Genomic DNA, 22944 nt, shown 5'->3' with positions numbered 1-22944 from the left:
CTATTGTCAGTACAATCATGTGGTTGCCTCAACAGGCTTAACATTGCATTTTTCTATACTCTGCTTCAGATAAAACTGAAAGACTGTACTTTTATGCCTCCACTGAATTGTTTTGATAACTTACACTAAAGAAACCAGTTGGCCTCGTCTGGTGCCGTTCAGACAGCCAGCTCGGAGGAGTCAGGGCGTCTGAGGGGAGACCAAACGCACCAAATGCAACGCCCAGACAGCAGCTCGCCTCACAGCTGTCTGCAACGCACATAAAATTAGACCCGCAGTCCTTCTGTAGAATCCAGCAGGCACAGAGACAACTGTGGGCAATCCAGCAGGAGATGGACCCAGGGTGTGTTTCCAGTCTTTACTTTGGTAAGGAGAGAGCACGCTGAATGTTTTCCTCGGTAAAATGGATTTCCAGTGGGCATCTCTTCCATCAGGCTGTGGGTTGAGATCGTTATTATTCTGTGTGTGTGTGTGTGTGTGTGTGTGTGTGTGTGTGTGTGTTTTCAGTCGGTGTTCAAGGTGTCCAGCTCTCTGTGTTTCCTCCTTGTTGTGTGTTCAGGAAGCTGCACATCCTGCAGCGAAGCGGTGTACGGAGAAGGGAGAGCCTGCCGGGCGATGGGACGTTTATTCCACGACACTTGCTTCACCTGCAGCGTTTGCAGTGAGTCCTCCTGATGTGCGGGTGAAGCCCAAAAGACCACGACTGACGGACAACAAATGTCATGTATTTCTTTATAGCAAGAATTGCATCTCAAAAACTATTTAAGGGCCGGATCACAATTTAAGGTTAAATTAATATCTTGAAGAAAACCAAATAATTTATTCACCTTTTTATTCAACTCTGTCTTGTCTTCTTAGGTGAAAAGCTCAGTGGGAAACCGTTTTATACAGTATCAGGAAGAATCTACTGTGAAGAGGATTTCTTGGTAAGAATATAGTGCATACAGAGTTTAATAAATGCGTGATTCATATCCAGCTTGAAGATTTACTGCAATCAACCAGAAATGTAATGAGTCAATTGTTTTGTTATTTACTGCAGCACTCAGGAGCTCATCCAGCCCAAGAAGTGTGTAACAACTGTGGGTATTTAATTAAGGACATGGTGAGAATGTATTCATTTACTGCTTGTGCACGCTATGACTTCATATTATGTGAAGCATGCGCTCTGCGGGGGGTGGAAGTATTATTCACATCTTTTACTTGGGTATACGTAGAAATACTACAGTCATGCAAATTTTCTTTTTTCATGTAATGGCACAAAAATATACACAAATAGCAAAAGAAGTATTGTGCGGAATGGCACCTTGCAGAATAATGTATTATGAAATAAGAAACATCCAAGGTACCTCTAAACGTTACTTGGTTGCTTTAGTAAATGTACCTGTTACTTTGAACAACTCACTCTCACATTATGTAAGGAAGAGCTGCTTTTGCATTGTCAGATTTTGCAGGCTCGGGGGAAGTCCTACCACCCGTCCTGCTTTCGCTGTGTGCTCTGCAGACGGAGTCTGGAGGCGGAGCCCTTCACCGCAGACACAGACAACCGGGTTTACTGTGTCGACGACTACCACAGGTGAGTTTCTCATGCAGGCCGCGAATAGGTACAACAACAATGGGCCGGGTCTTTTAATTCACACTCTAGACAAAGGAAGAAACCAAACCCAGGCCGACGGGCCCAACATGAGACGGCCCCTCTGGGTGCTTCACATCTGAGTTTCTGTGACCTTCTCTGTGGTTTCAGGGTCCGAGCCCCTCTGTGTGCTGCATGTAGAGTGCCGATACTGCCAACTGAAGTGAGCTCAATTCATTGTTTAATTAATGACTAATTGCAGCAATTTTTACTGTAGTTTCTGAGAAGTTATGGTGACAATTCCCCTTCCATTTGTTTTATTCTTTTCAGGGTTCTACAGAGTCTATTCGGGTGGTATCATTTGAGAAAAATTACCATGCAGAGTGCTATGCTGGTGAGGTAAACCTCATTTGAAGACAAAATCTTAGTTTTTTTCCCCCAGTCACTTTGAAAAAAAAGTAAAACAGTAAATAGAAGCTACAGTGGTCTGGACACAAATTATTTGGGAATTCAGTTGAATTTGCAAGTTTTTAAGTTCATTCAAAAGAAAAGATTTAACATTTATCATAGCGATGTAATATCACGTTAATAGTGCAGAACGTAAGCTGATTTTGAAGTCAGCAGTCCTTGCCTGTGTTGTGGGACAGGTGAAAAAACAAACGGTAAACTATATCAAGAAATTAAGAAATGAACATATAAACGCGGTAGAATAATTTTCATCTTCGCTGTCTGGTCTGTGACCCTCCAATCGGCGCCTTGCGGCTGCTCCACCATTCAGGATGTAAACACACATGTTGCGGATCAGCCGCCTGTTCGAAATGGATTCATTGGTTACGTGGACTTTTGGAGCTTTCTCTTAATGGGTAAGGAGCAGGGGAAGTGGCTTTTTTCATATTACACGGTTCAGCTGTAACACCCCGGGCCTGTTTCCAGAGGCCTTCATTTTTTAAGGTACTATAAAGGTCCTTTCTTTTGTCTACTCAACCCCCTTCATTTTTTGAGGCCTAGACATACTTTTATTTACTGTTTTCTTGAAATGTAATAAACTACAAACTGCAAACACATTTATTCAGTGTCATTGATTGTATGTGACTTTAACTGATAACATAATGCAATATAGCCTGGACAGCCTTTGTGTTCCGTTGCATCGCGTTGAGGTCTGTATGATCACAAAATGTATAGTTTACCCACCTCAATTTTTTTTAGCTGTGCTAATATTTGTCCCTTGGCCATTTTCACTTCAATTGACTGAATTGGTGCAGTTCAGTTAAATTCAATGGCTTTGTGACATGGACTTGTTTCTTCAGCATTGTCCACATGTTCTCAATGGGATTTAGGTCAGAACTTTGGGAAGGCCATTCTAAAACCCTGATTCTAGCCTGATTTAGCCATTCTATTACCACTTTTGATGTGTGTTTGGGGTCATTGTCCTGTTGGAACACCCAACTGTGCCCAATACCCAACCTTCAGGCTGATGATTTTAGGTCATCCTGAAGAATTTGAAGGTAATCCTCCTCCTTTATTATCCCATTTACTCTCTGTAAAGCACCAGTTCCATTGGCAGCAAAACAGCCCCACAGCATAATACTGCCACCACCGTGCTTGATGGTAGGCATGGTGTTCTTGGGGTTTCTCACGAAGGACGCAGAGTAGAGGTTCAGCTGACGTTTTTATTGTCCAACAAAAAAACACAGGGAAGTCCCTGGAAACAAAAAACTTCTCCGAAGAGAGATGAAGGGGGAAACGCTCCGGCAAAACTAAGAGAGCTGAATAGTTAAAAGAAAAACCAAAATTAACAAAACAATCAATCAAAAAGGGCTCTAAACTAAATTGAGAAGCTGTGGAACTATAAACGGCACGAGGCCAACTGAGGAGACCACAAGGTGGCTACGTACAAACAGAAACTGTGACCTGGGCTTGATTCTTTTCCTGAGGCCGGTGTGCAAGGCAAAAGGACATGACACACTGGCACAGGACAAGGGGAGACGCAGACTATAAGTACACATGAGGGAAGTGTGGGAACAGGTGGACACAATCAGGGAAGACAATCAGACTGGTGACGCATGAGGAAGGGCATTGAACCTGAAACGAGAGGAGATTTAATTTCCAAAATAAAACAGGACAGTCACAAAACAAACATGGAAACAGGACGAAAACCCAACTTGACATACAGGTGTGACAGGGTTAAAGGCCTCACCTTTTCTCCTCCAAACATATTCTTGCGCGTTGTGGCCAAACAGGTCGATTTTTGTTTCGTCGGACCACAGAACTTTGCTCCAGGTCTTATCTTTGTCCATGTGATCAGCAGCAAACTTCAGTCGAGCCTTAAGGTGCCCTCCCTCAGCCCAGGGGCTCACGCCTGCCCCAGTCCCACCCTCCTCCATCACCCTAGGTGACTCCCCCCGTCACCACTGTGGATTCCTTCCGTTTTCGTGGGTTCCATCATCACCCAGGACCTCAAGTGGGAGCTGAAAATCAGCTCCATCACCAAGAAGCCTCAGCAGAGGTTGTTCTTCCTGAGGAAGCTGAAGAAATTCAACCTGCCAAAGACGATGATGGTCCACTTCTACACGGCCATCATGGAGTCCATCCTCTGCTCCTCCATCACCGTCTGGTACGCGTAGCGTACCATCCGCTCTGCAGAGAGGGTGATCGGCTGCAATCTGCCGTCTCTCCAGGACTTGTTCGCTTCCAGGTCTCTGAAGCGAGCTAAAAGGATTGTAGCCGACCACTCTCAACCCGGACAAAACCTGTTTGAGCCCCTTCCATCTGGCAGGAGCCTGAGGTCCATCAGGACTAAGACCTCCTGCCACACCAACAGTTTCTTCCCATCCGCAGTCGGGCTCATGAACAGAGCCCGGCCCCCCACTGATTGACTCTGACGTCCCACCGGTCACTTTCTTCCATACTGCACACGTCACTTTCTGTTCCCTGGTGGACTTTATTTTACATTTTTTTATATTTTTAACTTTTAACTTTTATTCCTTTATTTTTAAACTAACCCATATCCTTATATTACTAACCAATAGCATTATATTTTATTTAATCCCTCTTGCACTGTTGTCCAATCGCCAAGTCTAATTCCTTGTATGTCGGACATATTATGACAATAAATGTTTCCTGATTCCGTTTTTCTGATTTCTGTTTCAACACAAACATATACACCTCTTCCCTTGAGTTGTTTTTGCTGTTTACTGCTCAGTTGATGGTGACATTCGCCTTTGTGGCTGATTTCACCTTCGTCAATGAAGTCAAGAAGTCAAGACACCTGCACATGATGTTGATGTACACCTACTTCTTGACTTCATTTGAGGGTGAAGAAATAAGATGTAAAATGTGTAAATGTTAAATATAACTTTAATGTTTTTCATTAAATCATACTGGGATGTTTGATGCACAATAACCGTTGGGGGTAAAACATTTAAGAGTGTTGATGTTCTTAAGTCTGATGATATTGTTCATAAGAAATATGAGATACTAGTTCAGCATCAGGCTCCTCCCAAACCAGAAGTAAACCCAGAAATACACGTGTGTCCTTCCCCGGGTTTAGTCTGTAAGGCACAACCTTCCTGCTCGTGCAGCTACTTTCTCCACAGTTATCAAACCTCATCAGCAATGCGACGCAAACCACCTGACAGACCTCACCCAGGGCACAAAATGCACACTCATCACATAAACCGTGTGTTGCATAAAGGACGCTGTCGCGGTGTGTTGCTCGTCAAACATTACCCGTCTTCATTTTGGTCAAAGGTAATGTTAAACTCTTAGTTTGAACCGACAACCATGCTGAATTCAGGTCTTCTTTTAAAAGTATTCTGGCCGCTCCGTCGGGTAAGCGTGACATTGTTGCGTGTAACTGACGTGGTGAATTCTGCTCGTGACACACGCGAGTCATTTCATCAGATCATAGCAGTGAACTCCTTTATTTAGTTCACGTTAGTGTGTATTTGTTTCACGCAAAATGATTAGGTATTTCTTATTGTGGTCCGAGTTTAACTCGCGTGACCAATGCACCGGTTTCTCTTGTAGCAGTTATCCTGACTAGACGCATCTGGATCCTCCGCAAAGTGTTTGCACACTACAGGGCGCTGATTACTCTCTGAGCTTTAACCTCACACTCATCTGCTCTGATCCCAAAACTGTTTTTGTAACCCTGGGAGCATGTTAAAAGCTTCTTCCCCGTCATGCATTTCACCTGCAGCTGGTTCGTATGTGTCTACGTGCAGGAACACGTGACTGTCTTCACACCTGTGAATGCTGAGCTCTCCGTTGCTTGACGCCTCTCCGCTGTCCTCCTGTAGTTGGGGTCAGCCGAACACAACCAGCATGCTGGCGCCGCAGGCAGATCAGGTCATGGCCCTCGGCGACTGGGAGGAACGCTGGCAGGAGGGCCGAATAGGTTTCCACCAGCCTCACGTACACAAGTAAAGAAGTTCAGAAGTGGCCGTAACTAGTGAAAACACCTTGTTGGTGTTTTGTTGTGAATAGCCGTTGTGTTTTGTTTTGACAGGATGCTGGAGAAGAACATCGATAAAGTTGTTTCGGGGCGGACAGGAGTTCGCTTCTTCTTTCCTCTCTGTGGGAAAGCTGTCGATATGAAGTGGTATGAAGACGCATACTGTATCCAATAAGGAAAATCACATTTGCTGTTCGTATTGTCTGTGAGCATTTCTGCTATTCATAATTCCTTCTACTCGTGAATCCCAGGCTAGCAGACATGGGCCACTCGGTGGTTGGAGTGGAGATTTCTGAAAAGGCAATAAAACAGTTCTTTGCAGAGAACAACTTGACCTACAGCGAGGAGCCTGTCCCTGCCATACCTGCAGCAAAGGTTTACAAGGTACGAGCTCACACAGCTCTGTAAAGGTGAGGACACCGGTCCTTTGTCTGTACGACCTAATCCGGCACAACAGGTCTTTATTTATTATTTTGTCGAACTGACTATGTTATGGGAAATAAGTTTGTAAAGCCGTATAACCACTTATTAGTAAAGGAACACTGACAAGAATGAAAGCACACAAGATAAAGCAAATGATTTAAATAATTCAAACTATGGAATGCTGTGACAAAGTGTAAAATGGTAGTGTGGGATCCACATCTGCAACAGTACCTTGAAAGACGTGTTGTATTCAGGACCCAAATGTTAATCCACATTGTCTTTCTTCCACAGAGCTCCGAAAGAAATATCTCCTTGTATCAATGTGACCTCTTCAAATTCTCCAGGTCGGTAAACAATTTGTCTTCATCGTCTTTTTGAAGGATGTTGAGTAGGCCCCTTTGCCAGCATGCCATAGCAGGAAGAACACCGACGAGATGATATTCATGATCCCATTGTATTTAGTCAGCCAGCTTCCACAATCCAAGTACCCTGACCCATCTAAATGAAACCGGGCCATGATGAATGTAATCCATTGCTCCTGTGTTTACCCCGCAATGACCATGTGGGGAAAAATATTGCTTTGCAAAGGTAAGCGTTTTACACAAGCTCTTTCCTTCTCACAGCTCCATTGGCGGACAGTTTGGGGCAATTTGGGACAGAGGATCTCTAGTGGCCATCAACCCAAGAGACCGAGAAACGTAAGACGACTTTGAGTAACCCTCTATGGAGATGTGATGCTGATGTAGTTGATGTGGCGTCATATTTCTAAAGTTAAAACCTCTGAAATAAACGTACATATTCTCCATCCTCTCACAACACCACAGGTATGCTGATCTCATCATTTCTCTTATGGCTAAAGATTGCAGATACCTTCTGGACACTTTGCTGTACAACGCTGCGTTGTATTCAGGTGACTGTCATTATTTAAAACGAAGGAAAAAACCTTTAGTTAAATACCTTTTTGTGACCGTATTTGCCTTTTCAGGGCCGCCCTTTTTCGTGCCTGACGAGCAGCTGGCCAGCCTGTTTGGTGAGTGTCTCTAAGAACATTGATGGCTGAGTGTCCCTGTGCCACCATGAAACTGGAGCTGTGGTAAAATAGTCCAAAAAGGACCGTAAGATGATGTTAACAAAGAGGGACTACAGAAAAAGATCCTCATACTTCATCTGTGTTTTCTTACGGTCTTCGGTTATGTAGACAACCACGTTAAACGATTGACTTTAAAATGGTTGGAGTTACAGTAGAATTTAAGTTAAACCACAGAAGTGTCACACCGTCCAAACCTACTGTGCTGTCAACTTCTAAGCATTTCCAAGTCATGGTGACGGTTTCCAGTTGGATCTGCGTTTGTCATCATTATAGTTTGTTCTTGTGAACGGCCGAATGGTGCTTTATTTCAAATGTTGCTGCCGCAAGGTATTGTGGCGAATACAGTTGCAATCAAAATTATTCAACCCCCCCATTGCACATTAGGTTTATTGGCAAAATACACAATTTCTCATCTGTTTGCAATAAACAAATTACACAAGAATTGTTTAAGTAGTTTAATGAAACTAATATTACAAAGGTTTTATCCAAATTCAACACAAAATGCTATTTTTAATGAATTTACTGCAGTCTCAATGATTCAACCCCTTCGTGACCAGCATCTTCAGTACTTAGAGCACCCGTTGAAATGATTCAACTTCCTGTATCAAGCACACCTGGTGCAACTAATCAAGGTTACTAATTAGTTCAGGTGTGCTTGAGATAGAACACATAAATACCTGGTCTGGCTCGGGATTTGTTCGCATATTAGAAATATGCTTAAGTCAAAAATTGTCCAAAAAGTTCAGAGAAGAGATCATTGCCTTGCACAAACAAGGAAAAGGATGCAGAAGCACTGAATGTCCCTAGAAATACAGTTGGAAGCATAGTTTGCAAGTTCAAAGATGAAGGAACAGTGGCTACACTACCTGGACGTGGCAGAAAGAGGAAGCTATCAGCGGCTGCCACCAGATTCCTGAGGAGGCAAGTGGTCAAAAACCCTCGAGTGGCTGCAAAACACCTGCAGCAAGACTTGGTGGCAACAGGCACTGAGGTTTCACTTTGCACAGTAAGGCGCATACTAAACACTGACGGGTTCCATGTCTGGACTCCAAGACGCACACCACTACTGACCCAAAAGCACAAGAAAAGTCTCCTCCAATATGCTGAAAACCATATGAATAAGCCACCGAAGTTTTGGAATTCTGTTCTGTGGAGCGATGAGACAAAACAAACTATTCGGGCCTATGGATCAGCGGTATGTCTGGAGGAAGAAGAACACCCTGCCTACAGTGAAGCATGGCGGTGGCTCAGTGATGCTTTGGTGCCGCCGGCACTGGAAACCTGCAGCGTGTGGAGGGCACGATGGATTCAGTCAAATATCAGGAAATCTTAGGAAAAAACGGCATGCCGTCTGTGATGAAGCTGAAACTTGGGCGTCATTGGACCTTCCAACGGGACAATGATCCCAAGCGTACCTCAAAGTCCACCAAGACTTGGTTTCAGAAGAAGCAATGGAAGATTCTAGAGTGGCCGTCACAGTCGCCTGACTTGAACCCCATCAAAAATCTCTGGGGGGATTTGAAGAAGGCGGTTGCAAAACGCACACCAAAGAATATTACTGAACTGGAGGCCATTGCCTGTGAGGAACGGGCTCAGACTCCTCAGGAACGCTGTCAGAAGCTGGTGTCTGGCTATGCATCACGGCAGGTCATAACGGCAAAAGGGTGCTCTAAGTACTGAAGATGCTTGTCATGAAGGGGTTGAATCATTTTGAGACTGCAGTAAATTCATTAAAGTCATTAAAAGTACCGTTTTGAATTTGGATAAAACCTTTGTAATATTAGTTTCATTAAACTACTTTAAAAATTCTTGTGTAATTTGTTTATTGCAAACAGCTGAGAAATTGTATATTCTGCCAATAAACCTAATGTGCAATGGGGGTTGAATAATTTTGATTGCAATTGTCTTATTTCCTTTTGTTAAAGGAAGGGCCATTGTTTCCCATGCATTAAGACAACCTACCAGGTCATTTCACTCGGTTAGAAACCTTTTTTTCATCAGAAAGGACAATTCATACGCAACCTATATAAACCAACCATGTAAACGGGACTAGAAAGTTGCAGGTGGTTGCATGCGGAGGCTGAAATGAACTTGTTTCCTTTCCTCAGGGAAGAGCTGTGATTTGGAACTGCTGCAGTCGGCTGATGCCATGACCGAAAGATATCGAGCCTGGGGCCTGGACTCCCTGACTGAAAATCTACACCTCATCACTCCCAAGAGCATTTAAAAACCAACTTGGGCAGTTTAGAAAAGCAGATCATGGGCAGTGTTATTGCAAACACTGGCCCTTTTTACACGGTGCCCTTCATACAAGGTGCATGGAAATAAAATAACCAGAGAACTTCCAAAAACTGTTTTAAGCTCATGTCTTTTCATCAGATCGCTAAGATCTGTTAATACGTTGTGGATGCTGCGGACATTGCCTTCTTATTCCTGTATATATTTTATATAGACTAGAACTGCTGCCTGTGAGACTGACTGCTGGAAGGTCCAAAACCGAAAACATACGATACGATAAGGATATATTGTGGTTTCCGTACAACCCCCCCCCCCCCCCCCCCCCTCCATGTCATGGTTTGCAGCCGCGTCCCCATTGACTGTTGCCTAGATACGAGACCCAACATTAGCAACCTTTAAGGAGCATCAGCTAACCGGTAAGCTAACGTCAGTCTCTTGACATGGCAGAGAACCCCGAGGAGCCCACACACGTAAGTTGCAAGAACGGACTTGACGTCCGACAGAACCCCCCCAAAATGTTCTTAACCAGTTTACCGAGTAACTACCCCCAGCTGTTGCCTGACGTCAGTCGCCCAAATGGCAACCGACTACCGGTGTTTGTGTAGCAATTCCGCTGTAGCTGGCCGGTGTAATAATGGAAGTGTAAGTGGCACATGTATCGTAAGAGGTCTGACTTTAACTCGTAGGTGAGCGCCGCGCCTTCCGGCCGCTGGCTGTGGGCGGAGGACACCGGAACTCTGCAGTTCGTCCGGTGAGCGCAGCCGCGTCGAATCACCTGCTAGCACGACGCACCTGTTAGCGGCTACTGTTAGCATTAGCATCCGCGGCACCTGTTAGCATCCATGACACCTCGCCAAGAGGACACACCCCCTCCCGGGGGTCATAACCAGGGTTGCAAAATTCCGTGAATATTCAAAGTTGGAAACTTTCCACGGGAATAAACTGGAAGTTTTGGGGTAATTTAACTGTATTTACCTTGTCATAAGCAGACATGCATGCAAACATTTATAATACAACTTTAAAAAATGACATTTTGTACTTTTTTGACATTTTGTGAGTAGAACTTTATTATTTCATCAAACAACAAAAACATGAATAAAATATATAGCTCGTTCACGTTTCAGTGGGGAGACACCACCGTGAAACCTCCACCAGTGGATTCCTTAAGGGTAGTTTTCTTTAGTTATAGTTATGTTTAAATCAACAGGTGACATCACATGTGTTGATCTGCATACGTGTCCAGCATAGAGATGTGAACATCGGTAATGCATGGTTGAAAACTACATTTAAATTTAGCTAACAAATGCAAGTCAACGGCTTGTATTACTCCTTAAATCAGAAAATATACACGCACACATTGTTTTAGCCATGAAATGTTTCACACCCTTCTGTAAAAGACAAAGTAAGTCTGGAGCTGCTTCAGTCCAGTATGATGAAATACTTATGAGAGAATAACCTTATAGATTTGTATCATAAAATGATATATACATTTTGAGGATACAACATGTGAAAAGGTTAATTACCAATGATCAGTGCATGATGAACTGTTTTGCGGGGAATATCTTGCATATTCCCTCTGTTTTAGTTTTAATCCAACAAGGGAGGGAGTTCTGGTAAAAAGGAGCCAAACCAATGTTGATATCAAAGCTCTTCAGCTGCGATCAGAATGGTAGGAAAGCTTTTGCAACTCTTTAAATATCTCATTATTCTTGTGTTTATGACCTAAAAGTCAGAATAATTACGCACAATGTTTTGCGCCTCTCATTCACTGACCTGCACACTGAAACATGCTTCTTTTATGCAGTGTGTGCTTGCTCCACAGGTTGGCTGAGATCTACACGTTGAACCACAGAGGGCGCCAAAACATTACAAAGGGCCTGAGCCACGCTCATCTTCATGCTTACAGGTCCTCGGTGATGAGGAGGCAGGGGGACCGCATCACTACGGATGATGTTAAACGCAAGTGTCAAACTCTTTAACTCACAAGAATAAGACTCAGCTACTCTACTCGGTCTCCCGTTAGAGTGTTGGCCCCCCCCAGAAAGATCAAGGTTTTTTGGAAAAGCAAATGATAAAAATATGCTAAAAAGTAGTGATTGCTTTTCCAAAATAAATACAAATACAATCAAATCACAACTAGCCTTTCGCTAAAGATTCACATTTCTATGTGCTACAGGGCACGACCGGTTGCCACTGGCGACCATTCAGAAATTGGATGGCAACCACTTTTTTAAACTAGGGAACACACACAGCAAACATGCTCCTAAAAGAAATATATTTTAAAAAATGAGACATGTTAAGAAACTGGAACCAGACAAACAGCGTGGCGTGTGTGTTGACGCGGTTACTTGCGTGTGCACGGTCCTGTGTTCTAGGCGTGGGGAAGGTGTTGTTTGACTCTGGGGTGAAAAGTTCAACAAACCCGTCGACACCACAAACAAGTGTGCAAAGCAATTTAACTGACAAAGAATCATGGACATGGACAAAAGGGCAATTTGTCAAGACTTGAGGAAGAGCTGAGAAAATTATACCGCACAGAATGTTCCTCATGCACATGAGATTTATACACGTCACATTTCAATTATTAAGCAGATCTTCAGCATGAAATCTTAATTTCTGAAAATATGACCATATTGCAACCATATTTTTAGTTTGGGTAACCAAAAACTAATGCCTGGCATCTAGGCTGTCTACCACTCTTAAAGGTTTGTGTTGAGCCCTGACCCTGTGTGTGCGCGCTAGATGACCTTTGACCCTGTCCTGACAAAGCTCTCTGTGTTATAGAGGCGGCTGTCGGTTTGCTACAGGAGAATCACACGCTTCCCATTCCAGTCCGCTTCTTGGCTGTATTGAAGTAGGGAACACAAAAACAGGATTTTATACAAGCACGCAGTTTCAAATGCTGTACATGGTATAATATGATACTTAAGCAACGCATCTCACACTAATGACTTGTATGTGTCCAGGAGTAAAGGGCTTGACGAGGTCTTGACTGCCCTCCTTCTCTACCTGTGTTGTTTTTTTGAACACAAGTCCCTGGAGAACGCACCCAATTATTTCATGGCGTAAGTATGCAAAGAATGGAGAGCCTTGTCTATTGTCGTATGTATTGCCATCATAATGTAGTGGTGTTATTGTTGTCACAGTTACTATATACGTTTTCTTCCCCTTTCTTTGTCCACCAATGCCTGTGTCCTTTTTCTTTTATATCGTTTCTTTTCCTGTCCTGTATTTCTACACCATGTCCCCCTTCCTAACTGAACTAGTATTGTAGACATCATCCCAGATCAGAAGATGATTGCACAGGCGTTGGCCAAAAAGGAGATAGCACAAAAGAAGCTGGCTGTCTGCTACTTCAGCCTCATCATGGACCTAGAGATAGAGCAGCATCAACACACATATCACCAGTGAGTATTTGTTTAGTTTCAACAGGAGGTGGACAGAAGGTACTATTCCTTCTGTACTATTGTGACTGTATATTCACCAGGATGGAGATTGCATTCATGCTGGAAGTCACAAATACGATGAGGATTCATATTACCTGGATTAGGTTTATGAGTCTTTATGACCAATATGTTTTGTAGTGTGGTCATTGAGGATCTTCTGAATGCCATCACAAAGACACCATAAACTACAAACTATACTGAGTGCAGTGAGCTAACCATTGGGGATCACTACCTTGCACAACAAGGCCACACTATGCCAACAAAGCAAGCAGAAGCTTGAATTACAAACAGACATAGTTACTTCATTCTTTGCTCAGGTAGAAATAACGACTATATTGTTACGTAACAAAAAGTTGTTTGCTTCTGTACTAATTCTCTGAATATCAGAAAATAAAGTAACCTTTGATGTCTGTACATATGACATCCTCTGCACATTTTGAAATAAAGAGCAAACACGGTCTAAACCTGCATTATTTAATTCGTTTAGAGGTTTATTGGATGTTTTTATGACATGTAATTGTTTTTATGATTTCTTCATATGTTCATTATGTTATGAGACATCTTAGAAGCGTTGGCATGTTTTATTAAAAAAATAAAAACATTTAGTTGTAAATAAAAATGTCCTGTTGAAATATATATATGAATACAGGCAAGCAAAGAACAGGCAAACATCTGCTCACATGATCATGCTGTCAACCAATCACAGTTTGTCCCAACATACTAAACTCTGGTGGGTTTTCCTAGGGGCCGGATGTCGTCAGACAGCACAGAATGGCTTCTGCATGCGGTAGGTGCAATAAGAATCCTACAATGTGCTACAAGGGTACCAATCTCTTCAAATGCAAAAGGGATGCTTCAACTAGTCCCCTGACCAATCCCCTCATATTTAAATAATTGGACAAATCGGACTCGTAGCTCACCTAAAGTGACTTACTTACTTACTTACTTTGCAAAATCAGCATGTTTAGACATCTGAAACTGTTGCTTCATCTGCACAGACATAATCCTAAACCTCCAGCTGGCCGAGTGAACGGCGGTTCACCATCTGAATGCAGACGGCAGCGAGCAGAACAGAACGACATTGAGCGCCGCTTACGCCTGGTGGCCTTAATGAAATGTTTAGTGGGAGGAGATGTTGACTCAACACAGGTGCTTTGCTTTGACAGGCTCTCTGCAGTATTTAGCCAGGTGTGTGGGGAGGGAGATGAATGTCCTTCTCACCGCAGCAAGTTATTGCCTGCTCTGAATGACTTTATTTGGAGGACCAAAAAAGCCGTTTTGCAAACAGTGAAGAATAAGTGTCCGCGAGAAAGAAAGCACGTTGTTTGTGTTCATTCAATGGATCCTTAAACAAGAAGGATCAATGTCTAACAAAGGAAATGAGTGATTTACCCCAGGTGACACTCTTCACTCTTTTTGTCCCCTCACCCTGTGTTCCTAGTGCTTGTACAGCTTCTTCTGTTACGTGGCCTGGGTGACGTTTGGCAGGAGAGACCTGAAGGACATCCAAGAGGAGGTTGGGCGTCTTTTGTACTCTGACACCATTAACATAGCGGCGAGGACGGGGAGTGATGGGGAATCGAGAACGACCTTCACTGCTGTCAATGGTACCGTGACAGCCGGTGTAGCTGAGCCCAAGGAAGCGGGATGTAAAAGCACATTCAACCACAGGTGTGTCAAAGACGAGAGAGAGAGAATACAAATACAGTGTGTTTGGATTCTTTTTTGTCCTATTGATAACAGCAGCCTGCTGCTTCCGAAAACATTTCTGATTAGAGCACAGAACCAGACCTGAAAAACAAAATAAACTGAGCCAAGCTATGGAGAGCTGGGAGTAACTGTGGAGTCAGGTAATAATCTCTCTGCCAGCAGCAACTCTCCTATCTCACATATATAAAAGGAACGGAGCAATCCCCTCTTTGCTCTCTCCTTCTCTATAGTTTGAAAGGAGTTGAGATGTAAGGTCCAAGACTTTCTCAGCTCACAAAAGGCTTGTTCCTCTCATTGTTTTCCCATATCTGTTCTAATCCATGTTAATGAGTATCTCTTCTTGCCAAGAAAATCCATCCAACTGAGCTGTTATTTTAAAAAGATGCTGATTAAACCGTGTGATTGTAACACTGGTCTGGTCCCAATAACGGGCCACTCTGAGACGTGCACGTTATCACAGAACACAAAGCCACAGATGTCTCAGGTTTTGAAGGTTCTAGCCATTGGAATGCTCACTGCAGAGATGTCCACAAGAGCTTTTGCCCCCGACCCGGGCCTTTTCACAGCAGTTCTTTTGACATGTCATTACACGGTAAACATAGGTTTAATTGATTACATCAATTATGGCTCTGTTCCATTTAGGGGGCAGGCGCTTGGTATTGTGCATAGCGGCTCACTAGAATGCCTGTGACACACTGGGACTATTTATTCAGTTGATCTATCGCACCCGTGCTCGCCCGACTATGACATGTAAAAATGGCTGCTGTGAAAAGGGCCCGCTGAAGGCTATTCTCACTGCCATAATCAGGCTCTAGTGTCCTTTCTGAGATTTTGGCAGTACATCCAACAGCCCCCATAAATGTGCCAGCCAAGGATCTCCACGTCCGGCTACTTCACCACGCAAGATCTACCGAGAACAGCCACCTGCACAGACGATGCAACACAACCAGATCATTTCCACACAGACTATCTGAAACCATCTAATGAAATTGCTGCCTTAGGCATCCTCAACAGGGTTTTTGACCTTACAGATGGAAGCAAATGCTCAACTCCGATAGTATCTAACATTTTGTAGAGGGGTTTACCTCACAGATGAATCCCATGTCACCAACAATGCACATCTGTTGCACCAGTTGTTATTCAGCTTATCATGGCAAAGCGAAAGCTCACCAACGGAGCTTTGGACACATTTGTAAACAATAAGCAGAATAGGATTTTATTCTGCAAAGAGAAACTTAGACTTTTTAATTCAACTCTGGGAACTCGTTCAGTTCGTTTTGGTTTTCAGGCCGGCAATTTTACTCTTCTCAGCAATCAACGCATCCAAATTTAGAATAGAAATATTATAGAAATATATTATATTATAATAATAATACATGATTATCATCTATTGGCTAACCACCAATAACCACTCTGAACCTAGTTAAACATTTGGTCTGGCAGTAAAGTCGTTTGACGGACGTCATATTACTCCTCTAACTGGAACACGATGATGGCTGTAGACGGATTCCTAGCTTTGTCCGATAGGAGGAACTGCCTGTCAGCCCGTTTCACGTTCCATTTCTGTGTCCGACATATGATTGGCAGTTGTGTGGGTCTGTCAGAGGCCCAGTGCTCGTTTCCTGCTGTCAGGACCAAACGAGGCAGGAAACTTTCTCTCCTCCTGAGGCATTATCATCGGAGAAGCGCCAGCGCCGCCTCCAGCTGTCCTGCACACGCCGAACAAATAATATAAAAAACCCACGAGACAATATACTATTTTAGATTTGATCTGTATAGTTGCATTTGGATTTAAGGAATGGTGTGAAAGACGTACAATCAAAGTTTATCAGGTTATTAAGGCTCTACACTTGTTGCCCTGTGTGTTCCCTACAGTATATATTTGAACGTTGTTTCAATCTCTTCCTCTTCATGTCGTCCCTCGTGGGCGGCACGTGGTGTGCTGGTTAGCGCTGTCGCCTCATAGCCAGATGAGGCTGCCCTCTGAGGATAGGCGGTATAGAAGAGGACTGGCTGACTTTTGGCTCCTGCTCCTTAATGTGACTTTTCCCCCCAGAACGTCCCAGAGGCGTCCAGCCCTCAGCGGGACAGTCACTCAGCGATCCCCACTGATGGTATCTCTGCTGCCGTCGCCCAAAGAAAGGTCGCCCCATCTGTTCGACGGCGGCCGGGCCGGGAAGCAGAACCCACTGCAGCCCGAGCGCCGCGACACCAAGGCACTGACGGAGGAGCTCCACCAGCTGCTTGCCAGTGTCAGGTGGTGTAAAACACTGCAGAACACGTCACGTGTAAAACTCAGAAAGATGCCTTTTTGTTTTGATCCAGCATATAACGTATTTGCTTTGCCACTCCTATACCCCAAATACCAGTTACTGCTACATGTGCAATGAGGTCAGAGATATAAAGGGATTTGTGACCACTATGGGTCTAGAAAACCTCACACAAGCACACTACTGATAAGCTATTGTTCTCAAGTGGGTTCTCACATCACGAGGCGCCTGACTATTTTATCATATACATACATACAGTCGGGAGTTGATGAGAGCCGTAATAATCTCCCCTCCTCTCTAATATGTGTCTTTGGGAAATCTCAGATTTCACATGTGACGGTGCATGCAATCAGATTTTAAATCTGAGAAGAATGATTCAATGTTATTGTTTTCTTGCCAAGATGACATAGAAAAACTGACTTGTGTTGTCTGTCCTTCTCTTTAAAATCAGCGTTGGGATTCTCGGTAAACCTTTTGGACCGTTCAGCCGCAGCACCCTGTTACCCTCTGGAGAGCAGGACAAGTGGGTGGACGGTGACGACCACGAACCAGACGGCGACATTAAGCACAGCGATCATGCCGGCATCCACGTCTGAGGTGACCGGGCCTTCGTGGGACCCCAAGTGGAGATACGACACACACACACAAACCACAGGGCCTGAAGGCTGCAGGCCACAAGGATGCAGCCTAGCGACTGAGACACAGCCAGTACGTGTGAGAGTCTGCAACTGTTTTTTCATTGGAACGACCTGGACGTCGCATGGGCTCAGTAGTCTTCCCAATGCCTTCCCCAACACGGCCCACAGGGGGACAGACCGATAGAAAGACTCAGGGAGTCAGAGTTTTCTTTCCGGTTGCCGCACATCTGGCTCATTTTCAGACGATGCGATGCGTCATCGCACACACAAACACACCATAGTTGCCATAGGATCTGTTTCTTATTATTTGCCGGCTGGTGTGGCTGTTGAATAAAATGTAATGAAATTCACAACAACTTTCAAGGTCTGCACTTTCTATGGAGTCTGAATATGCATGTACATACAAAATATATATTATATTCACAAAAGAAAACTAAGTCCAGCACGTTGCGTGAATAATTCACATTGTATATGATGTAGGTGGTAAATCAAGTTCTACAGTATTCCCGTTGTCCCAATCAGTGGGCGCCTTTTTTTTTTTTCAAGATTTAGATTGTTGAAGGTGTCCCTTTGGACCACTAAGTCATTCTGCGTCCTTTAGCTGCTTGACTATAGGCTGACCGTAACATGATACACACACACACACACACACACACACACACACACACACACACACACCACTCTCTGGCGAGGCTTGGTAGCAGAAGGGGCTTTGCCTTCGCCCTAATTGGCTGCGTAATCTGGGAGTGGAGTTAAGCTCTTCTGAGGAAGAGGAGGCCCGGGAGTCTTGTGGAGCAGAGTGGGGGATGGGTCACAACATATATTCAATTGGCTTTAATAATTCTAAGTGTACACCCAAAACGTTTTGCTCTCCAGTCTTTCTGGTAGCACAAAGTTACTACCTTAAGGAAATAGTTTTGCTTTCCTTGACGGAAACTAGGTTAAGAAGATGTACACACACACACACAGGTTTGTAGGGAAAATGTCTTTGCAGCCTGTTGATCAAAATCTACATACCAGAACTTCTAACGCTCAATAATTATTACATTATATCTCATTAGTTTAATTCATTTAAAAACCCATGTTTGAAACCGACAATGTTGGGACTTTTTGCAGAACCAGCTGTTGGCCAGGACCACTTGGCAAGCAACCAGCAGGGTCTCCAAAGAAGAGGTCCTGCAAACAGTCCCTCATTAAACAGTGGATTGCTTATATTTTTACCTCTGCAGTTTTTGTACAGTTGTTTCTACTTTCAACGAAGATATAAGTTGTCTAGTGAGCTTTACAAATACCGTAATGCTGGTCATTGAATTCGGTGACCTTTGAACTGACCCACATAGGCTCTCTCTCCCCGTTTTCAGTCTTTAGTGAGTTTAACTAACCGCTACATGAACTGATGACTACACGTCTACCGAACAAATGCCAGTAAACTCTCGCTTCACCATTGCAGTAATTCATTGCATGCATAATACTCCTGCTAATCAGTCAGATTTAAGTGCCTTTAAAAATTCCAAACGCGTTCCTTTTTCCAGCAGCGCCTGTCACTGGTAACGCTTTCTGTTTGTCTCTCCGCCTCAGCGTTAAAGGTGAATGAGCGGAACCGGGTCAATGACGTTGATATTGGGGTCACTCGGCAGTTCAGCTGAGCATGACTAATCACATCTCTGCAAAAACTTAAGGACACGAGTACGATTTTGCGGTAGCACCACCAATGCACGAATGTCCAGTGCGTTCCGTATTACTGGCGTGCGTGCGGGTCTCTGGCACATGTACCTGAAGGTCACCTTCTACGTGCCGTATGTGTGTGGCTAAAGCATTTAGTTTGGCAGTACTTGTGATCAGGGGAGTTGTAGGGTTCACTGTGCACAAAGGGCAGTCTGTTATTGAGCGGGATTAGTGGTTCTGGGAAAACGTTGTTTGCGCTGTTCTGAATGGATTTTAGCGATGTGAATGGAAGTGGAAGATGAATTACCGGCTACCGCGTTGCGTTGGAAAAGGGTCACACTTTCTTTAAATGAGTGGAACAATATATCTACACTACCCCTGTAATCAGGCAGCAGTTGCACAGGTTGTAGAGTGTTAAGCAAAAAGGGGAATGTGTGAGACGGAGGTTCGTAAAGCAAACAGAGAATCTCTCAGAGAGGAAGACATTTACATCCGACGCACCGGTTTCTGTGAAGCTGCTACGTCCGGTAACAGTGATGAAGCTACAGCTTTGACGAAGGCGTTCTAGAACTGTTTAATCTTTCACTTAAAACACCAAGTACTCCCACTCAAGCCCGTGACTGTGTACAAGCCCCCGAACTGAGGTGGGCCGAAGGTCAACGTTCCGATCAGGGTAAATCTAACCCTCTATGTTCGTTTTTGTACAACCAATTCAATAAAACCGATTTAAACAAAAAACGTGATATTTTGTAGATTATGAGAGGGAGGAATTCATTCACACCAGCAGGGGGAGACTTCGCCCACTAATGGCTGAAGTCAGTAGGGGGGAGGATGGGGGGGGGGTCCTAGTCATTAAATGATGTAACTAACTCCATCTCTGCATGTTGTTTATTCATAGCATATATAAATGGATGTTATGGTATGGCCCAAAACAGCAGCAACATAATAAAGACGAACGTCCTTGTCATTTAGTGCAAGAATCTCCGATGAGGGGGAGGAGGGGGGGGGGGGGCAATTAACCTCTAAGTATACAGAAAACTTCAATAATCAACCTGTGAATACACGTATTTACAGCACGCCAATGCGCAACATAATTGGTCGGTTATGATGGCTGTTCAATTATTGACTCCCCCTTTTTTGTGTTTCGCTACTTTGTTGCGGGGGAGAGAGAGAGAGAGAGAGAGAGGGGGGGGGGGGGGGGGAGTGGGGAGGGGTGGGGGGATAAGCAGAACGCAACACGTATCCGGTGGGATTCCGCTCCTGAGAGAGACACAAGCGGCAGGAGTTGGAGCAAAGGGTTCAAGGAGAGCGAGCGGGAGAGAGAGACGAAGAGGAAGAGGAAGAGGAGGGGGACATTTTGGCATTTCGCTCGTAACAGCGCGTTTATAATTCGCAAAGAGGAATAATGAGGAGCGTTTGGATAATTTTGACCCTCGGGCTGGCCGCCTTCCTCTCCGGAGAAAGGGTGAGTTGTTGGAAAGCAAACTTCACAAATAGCGGTGTGTGTGTGTGTGTGTGTGTGTGTGTGTGTGAGAGGGGGGGCCTTGGGTCCGCGGACGGACCACTCGCTGCTTTATTGCATTGTCTGTTTGCTGGAAGAATAAAAGATTTCCCGTTTTGTTTCGGTGTTGCTCGCGCGGAGTCTCCGCGGGCTTTGCAGCGACTCCTCGGGGATCAGCGCCGGGGACCGAAATAGAGCTCCGGCTCCGCGCGCGCGCTCCCCCCGCGTGCAGCTTTAAAGGGACCTTTTTCCGCGGACGCAGTGCATCCAAAGAGCCGCGGCGTCTCTCCCGGTTGAACGTCCCCCTCGAAGCAGCGGCGCAGCAGTGCGTTAAAGACGCGCTCCGGAGGCCGCGGTGTAACTTTTACCTGCCGTGTGAGTTGCGCGCGTCGCAGCGGTGCTGCGGTGATTCGCTGCCGTGATGCTGATTCCCGTGACCGCTGTGGACGGGTCCGTGCTCACTGAAATGAGCGCATCATTTAGGAGATGTCAACGTCACTGGAGCCACACAGCTTCTTTTCAAAAAGAAAATCATTGATGCTTGTAACGTTTTAATAAATAATTTTGTATTAAAAACGCTATTTACTGCCCATTGTTTTATCATCAGCCATTGTTTAAACCAAATGATCATTGCTGTTTCCTTGATTCGGTGTCGGGTCCTGCTCGGCGTTGAGGCTCCTGGCTGCAAATGTTGGAATGACACATTTTTGGCCCTTTGGAGTGCGGCCCCTGTCATTATGGCCCCCTCCTGTTGTTCCTCCGTGGGTTGCGACTTGTCGCTCGGCGCGGTGCCTCCTCCTCTGTTCAAGCTGCTGATTAGGATTCAGACACTGTTGTTTTTTAATGACTCATGGTCTTGCACGAGGTCACCAGGAGTACATTTTTGACGTGTTTTCTTTCATTTCGTGCACAACAGTGCGGCTCTTTTATCGAGCGTGTCCATGCATTGGCCCAAGTATAAAGCGGGCGACCATGAAAGAGTACTGCGTAAGTCACAGGGTCCAAAACTACAACAAGAGGTGGGGAAACATTGGATTGCAGCACAGCGTACAGGGGGATGTTTTCCTAAACACGTGGAGTACAGTAGCCTTTCCCCACATGAATTTTGGCAAAATATGGAATCATCCATCACAACAATACAGCACAATTGAGCATCATCATCTGAATTATCTACACACAAAGAAATCACACACACACACACACTTTAACCCTGATCAATGTCTACCTCTCATTTACCAGTGTCCCCTGAAGGCCTCCCTGGAAGTTGACATGGGGCATTGATTCTCAATATTGGCACCAGTGTTGACAAGTGGTTGATAATCTGCTTTAGGCACATGTGGTTATGTGTTAATTACCCCGTGAAATGCCCAGCGGTGCAGAACAGCCCTCAAATTAAACCGACCGCTGCTGGCTTTAAAACACCCCGTAATGATTTCATTATCGACAAAAACAATTTTATATTGTCCCCCACGTGGTCAAATGAAACAGTTGGGCCTTTGTCTAGAAAACAATACATGTGCGGCTTTTTGTTGTTGTTGTTGTTGTTAGCTGGCCCGATTGACCGCTCACTTAGCGCGGAATGCTTTGACAGCATTGCAACATGTGAGGTCCCTGCTCGCGTTGAAGGCAAATACTGTGGTGCAGGACGCAAAGAAAGCTCGACACTTCTCTCCCACTGTTTTTTAATTTTTTTGCACTTCTTTTCTTCCAACTTCTGTGAGTGAGGGGGCCGTTTACTTTTTTTGCCCGAGTCGAGCCAGGCAGCTCGTGCCCGGCTTCACCAGATGTTACGGACTGTAATTTGCGCCTTGTTTCGGTGATAAAAGGGCGGGTGTCGGTCACCTCCTTTTTTTTTTACATCAGCGATTTGCAAGCAGGGTTCTGAGTGCCGTGTCACGCGGTGGCGGCGGACTCTAAAAGGGATCACTTCAAGGGGA

General features: G+C 44.6%; 4 protein-coding genes and 1 long non-coding RNA gene across 9 annotated transcripts in view; 4 read left to right on the top strand and 1 right to left on the bottom strand.

The window, feature by feature from the left end:
* Positions 1-145: 145 nt before the first annotated feature.
* On the top strand, positions 146-2633 carry limd1b (LIM domains containing 1b). Its single transcript, XM_040187994.2, has 7 exons — positions 146-366; positions 560-661; positions 859-926; positions 1040-1102; positions 1443-1573; positions 1742-1793; positions 1901-2633. The coding sequence occupies exons 1-7, from the start codon at positions 333-335 to the stop codon at positions 1982-1984; spliced, it is 534 nt and encodes a 177-aa protein (XP_040043928.1). The 5' UTR covers positions 146-332; the 3' UTR covers positions 1985-2633.
* A 2547-nt stretch (positions 2634-5180) lies between these two features.
* LOC120826327 (putative thiopurine S-methyltransferase) lies at positions 5181-9890 on the top strand. 4 transcript variants are annotated; one of them, XM_040188504.2, is made up of 9 exons: positions 5181-5320; positions 5872-5994; positions 6081-6173; positions 6278-6410; positions 6741-6793; positions 7073-7147; positions 7274-7359; positions 7435-7479; positions 9648-9890. In XM_040188504.2, exons 2-9 carry the CDS (start codon positions 5897-5899, stop codon positions 9764-9766), a joined length of 702 nt encoding a protein of 233 aa, XP_040044438.2. In that variant the 5' UTR covers positions 5181-5320; positions 5872-5896; the 3' UTR covers positions 9767-9890. The 4 variants fall into 4 exon arrangements, with proteins under 4 accessions (XP_040044438.2, XP_040044435.2, XP_040044436.2 ...); XM_040188501.2 differs by having other exon boundaries at positions 5208-5320; positions 5797-5994; XM_040188502.2 differs by having other exon boundaries at positions 5235-5401; positions 5797-5994.
* A 115-nt stretch (positions 9891-10005) lies between these two features.
* On the top strand, positions 10006-18197 carry ppp1r36 (protein phosphatase 1 regulatory subunit 36). 2 transcript variants are annotated; one of them, XM_040188500.2, is made up of 11 exons: positions 10006-10247; positions 10464-10528; positions 11363-11446; positions 11600-11736; positions 12562-12631; positions 12744-12842; positions 13044-13184; positions 13968-14010; positions 14665-14894; positions 16990-17190; positions 17655-18197. In XM_040188500.2, exons 1-11 carry the CDS (start codon positions 10218-10220, stop codon positions 17797-17799), a joined length of 1245 nt encoding a protein of 414 aa, XP_040044434.2. In that variant the 5' UTR covers positions 10006-10217; the 3' UTR covers positions 17800-18197. The 2 variants fall into 2 exon arrangements, with proteins under 2 accessions (XP_040044434.2, XP_077937480.1); XM_078081354.1 differs by having other exon boundaries at positions 10089-10247; positions 11582-11736.
* LOC144383544 (uncharacterized) lies at positions 10455-10743 on the bottom strand. The gene is made up of 2 exons (XR_013450983.1): positions 10608-10743; positions 10455-10569 (listed from the first exon to the last, which is right to left on the bottom strand). It is a non-coding gene; the product is annotated as an uncharacterized LOC144383544 (long non-coding RNA).
* A 2524-nt stretch (positions 18198-20721) lies between the features above and the next one.
* sdc2 (syndecan 2) overlaps positions 20722-22944 on the top strand; it is a gene marked incomplete in the record, with an annotated part of 29948 nt that continues 27725 nt past the window's right edge. The window contains 1 exon segment of the mRNA XM_078081352.1: positions 20722-20971. Coding sequence (XP_077937478.1) covers positions 20912-20971 — 60 coding nt within the window.

The sequence above is a fragment of the Gasterosteus aculeatus genome, chromosome 10 (assembly GCF_964276395.1).
Source record: "Gasterosteus aculeatus chromosome 10, fGasAcu3.hap1.1, whole genome shotgun sequence".
Taxonomy (NCBI): domain Eukaryota; kingdom Metazoa; phylum Chordata; class Actinopteri; order Perciformes; family Gasterosteidae; genus Gasterosteus; species Gasterosteus aculeatus.
Note: the sequence above shows the minus strand (reverse complement) of the source record. Positions and strands in the feature narration are given on the sequence as shown.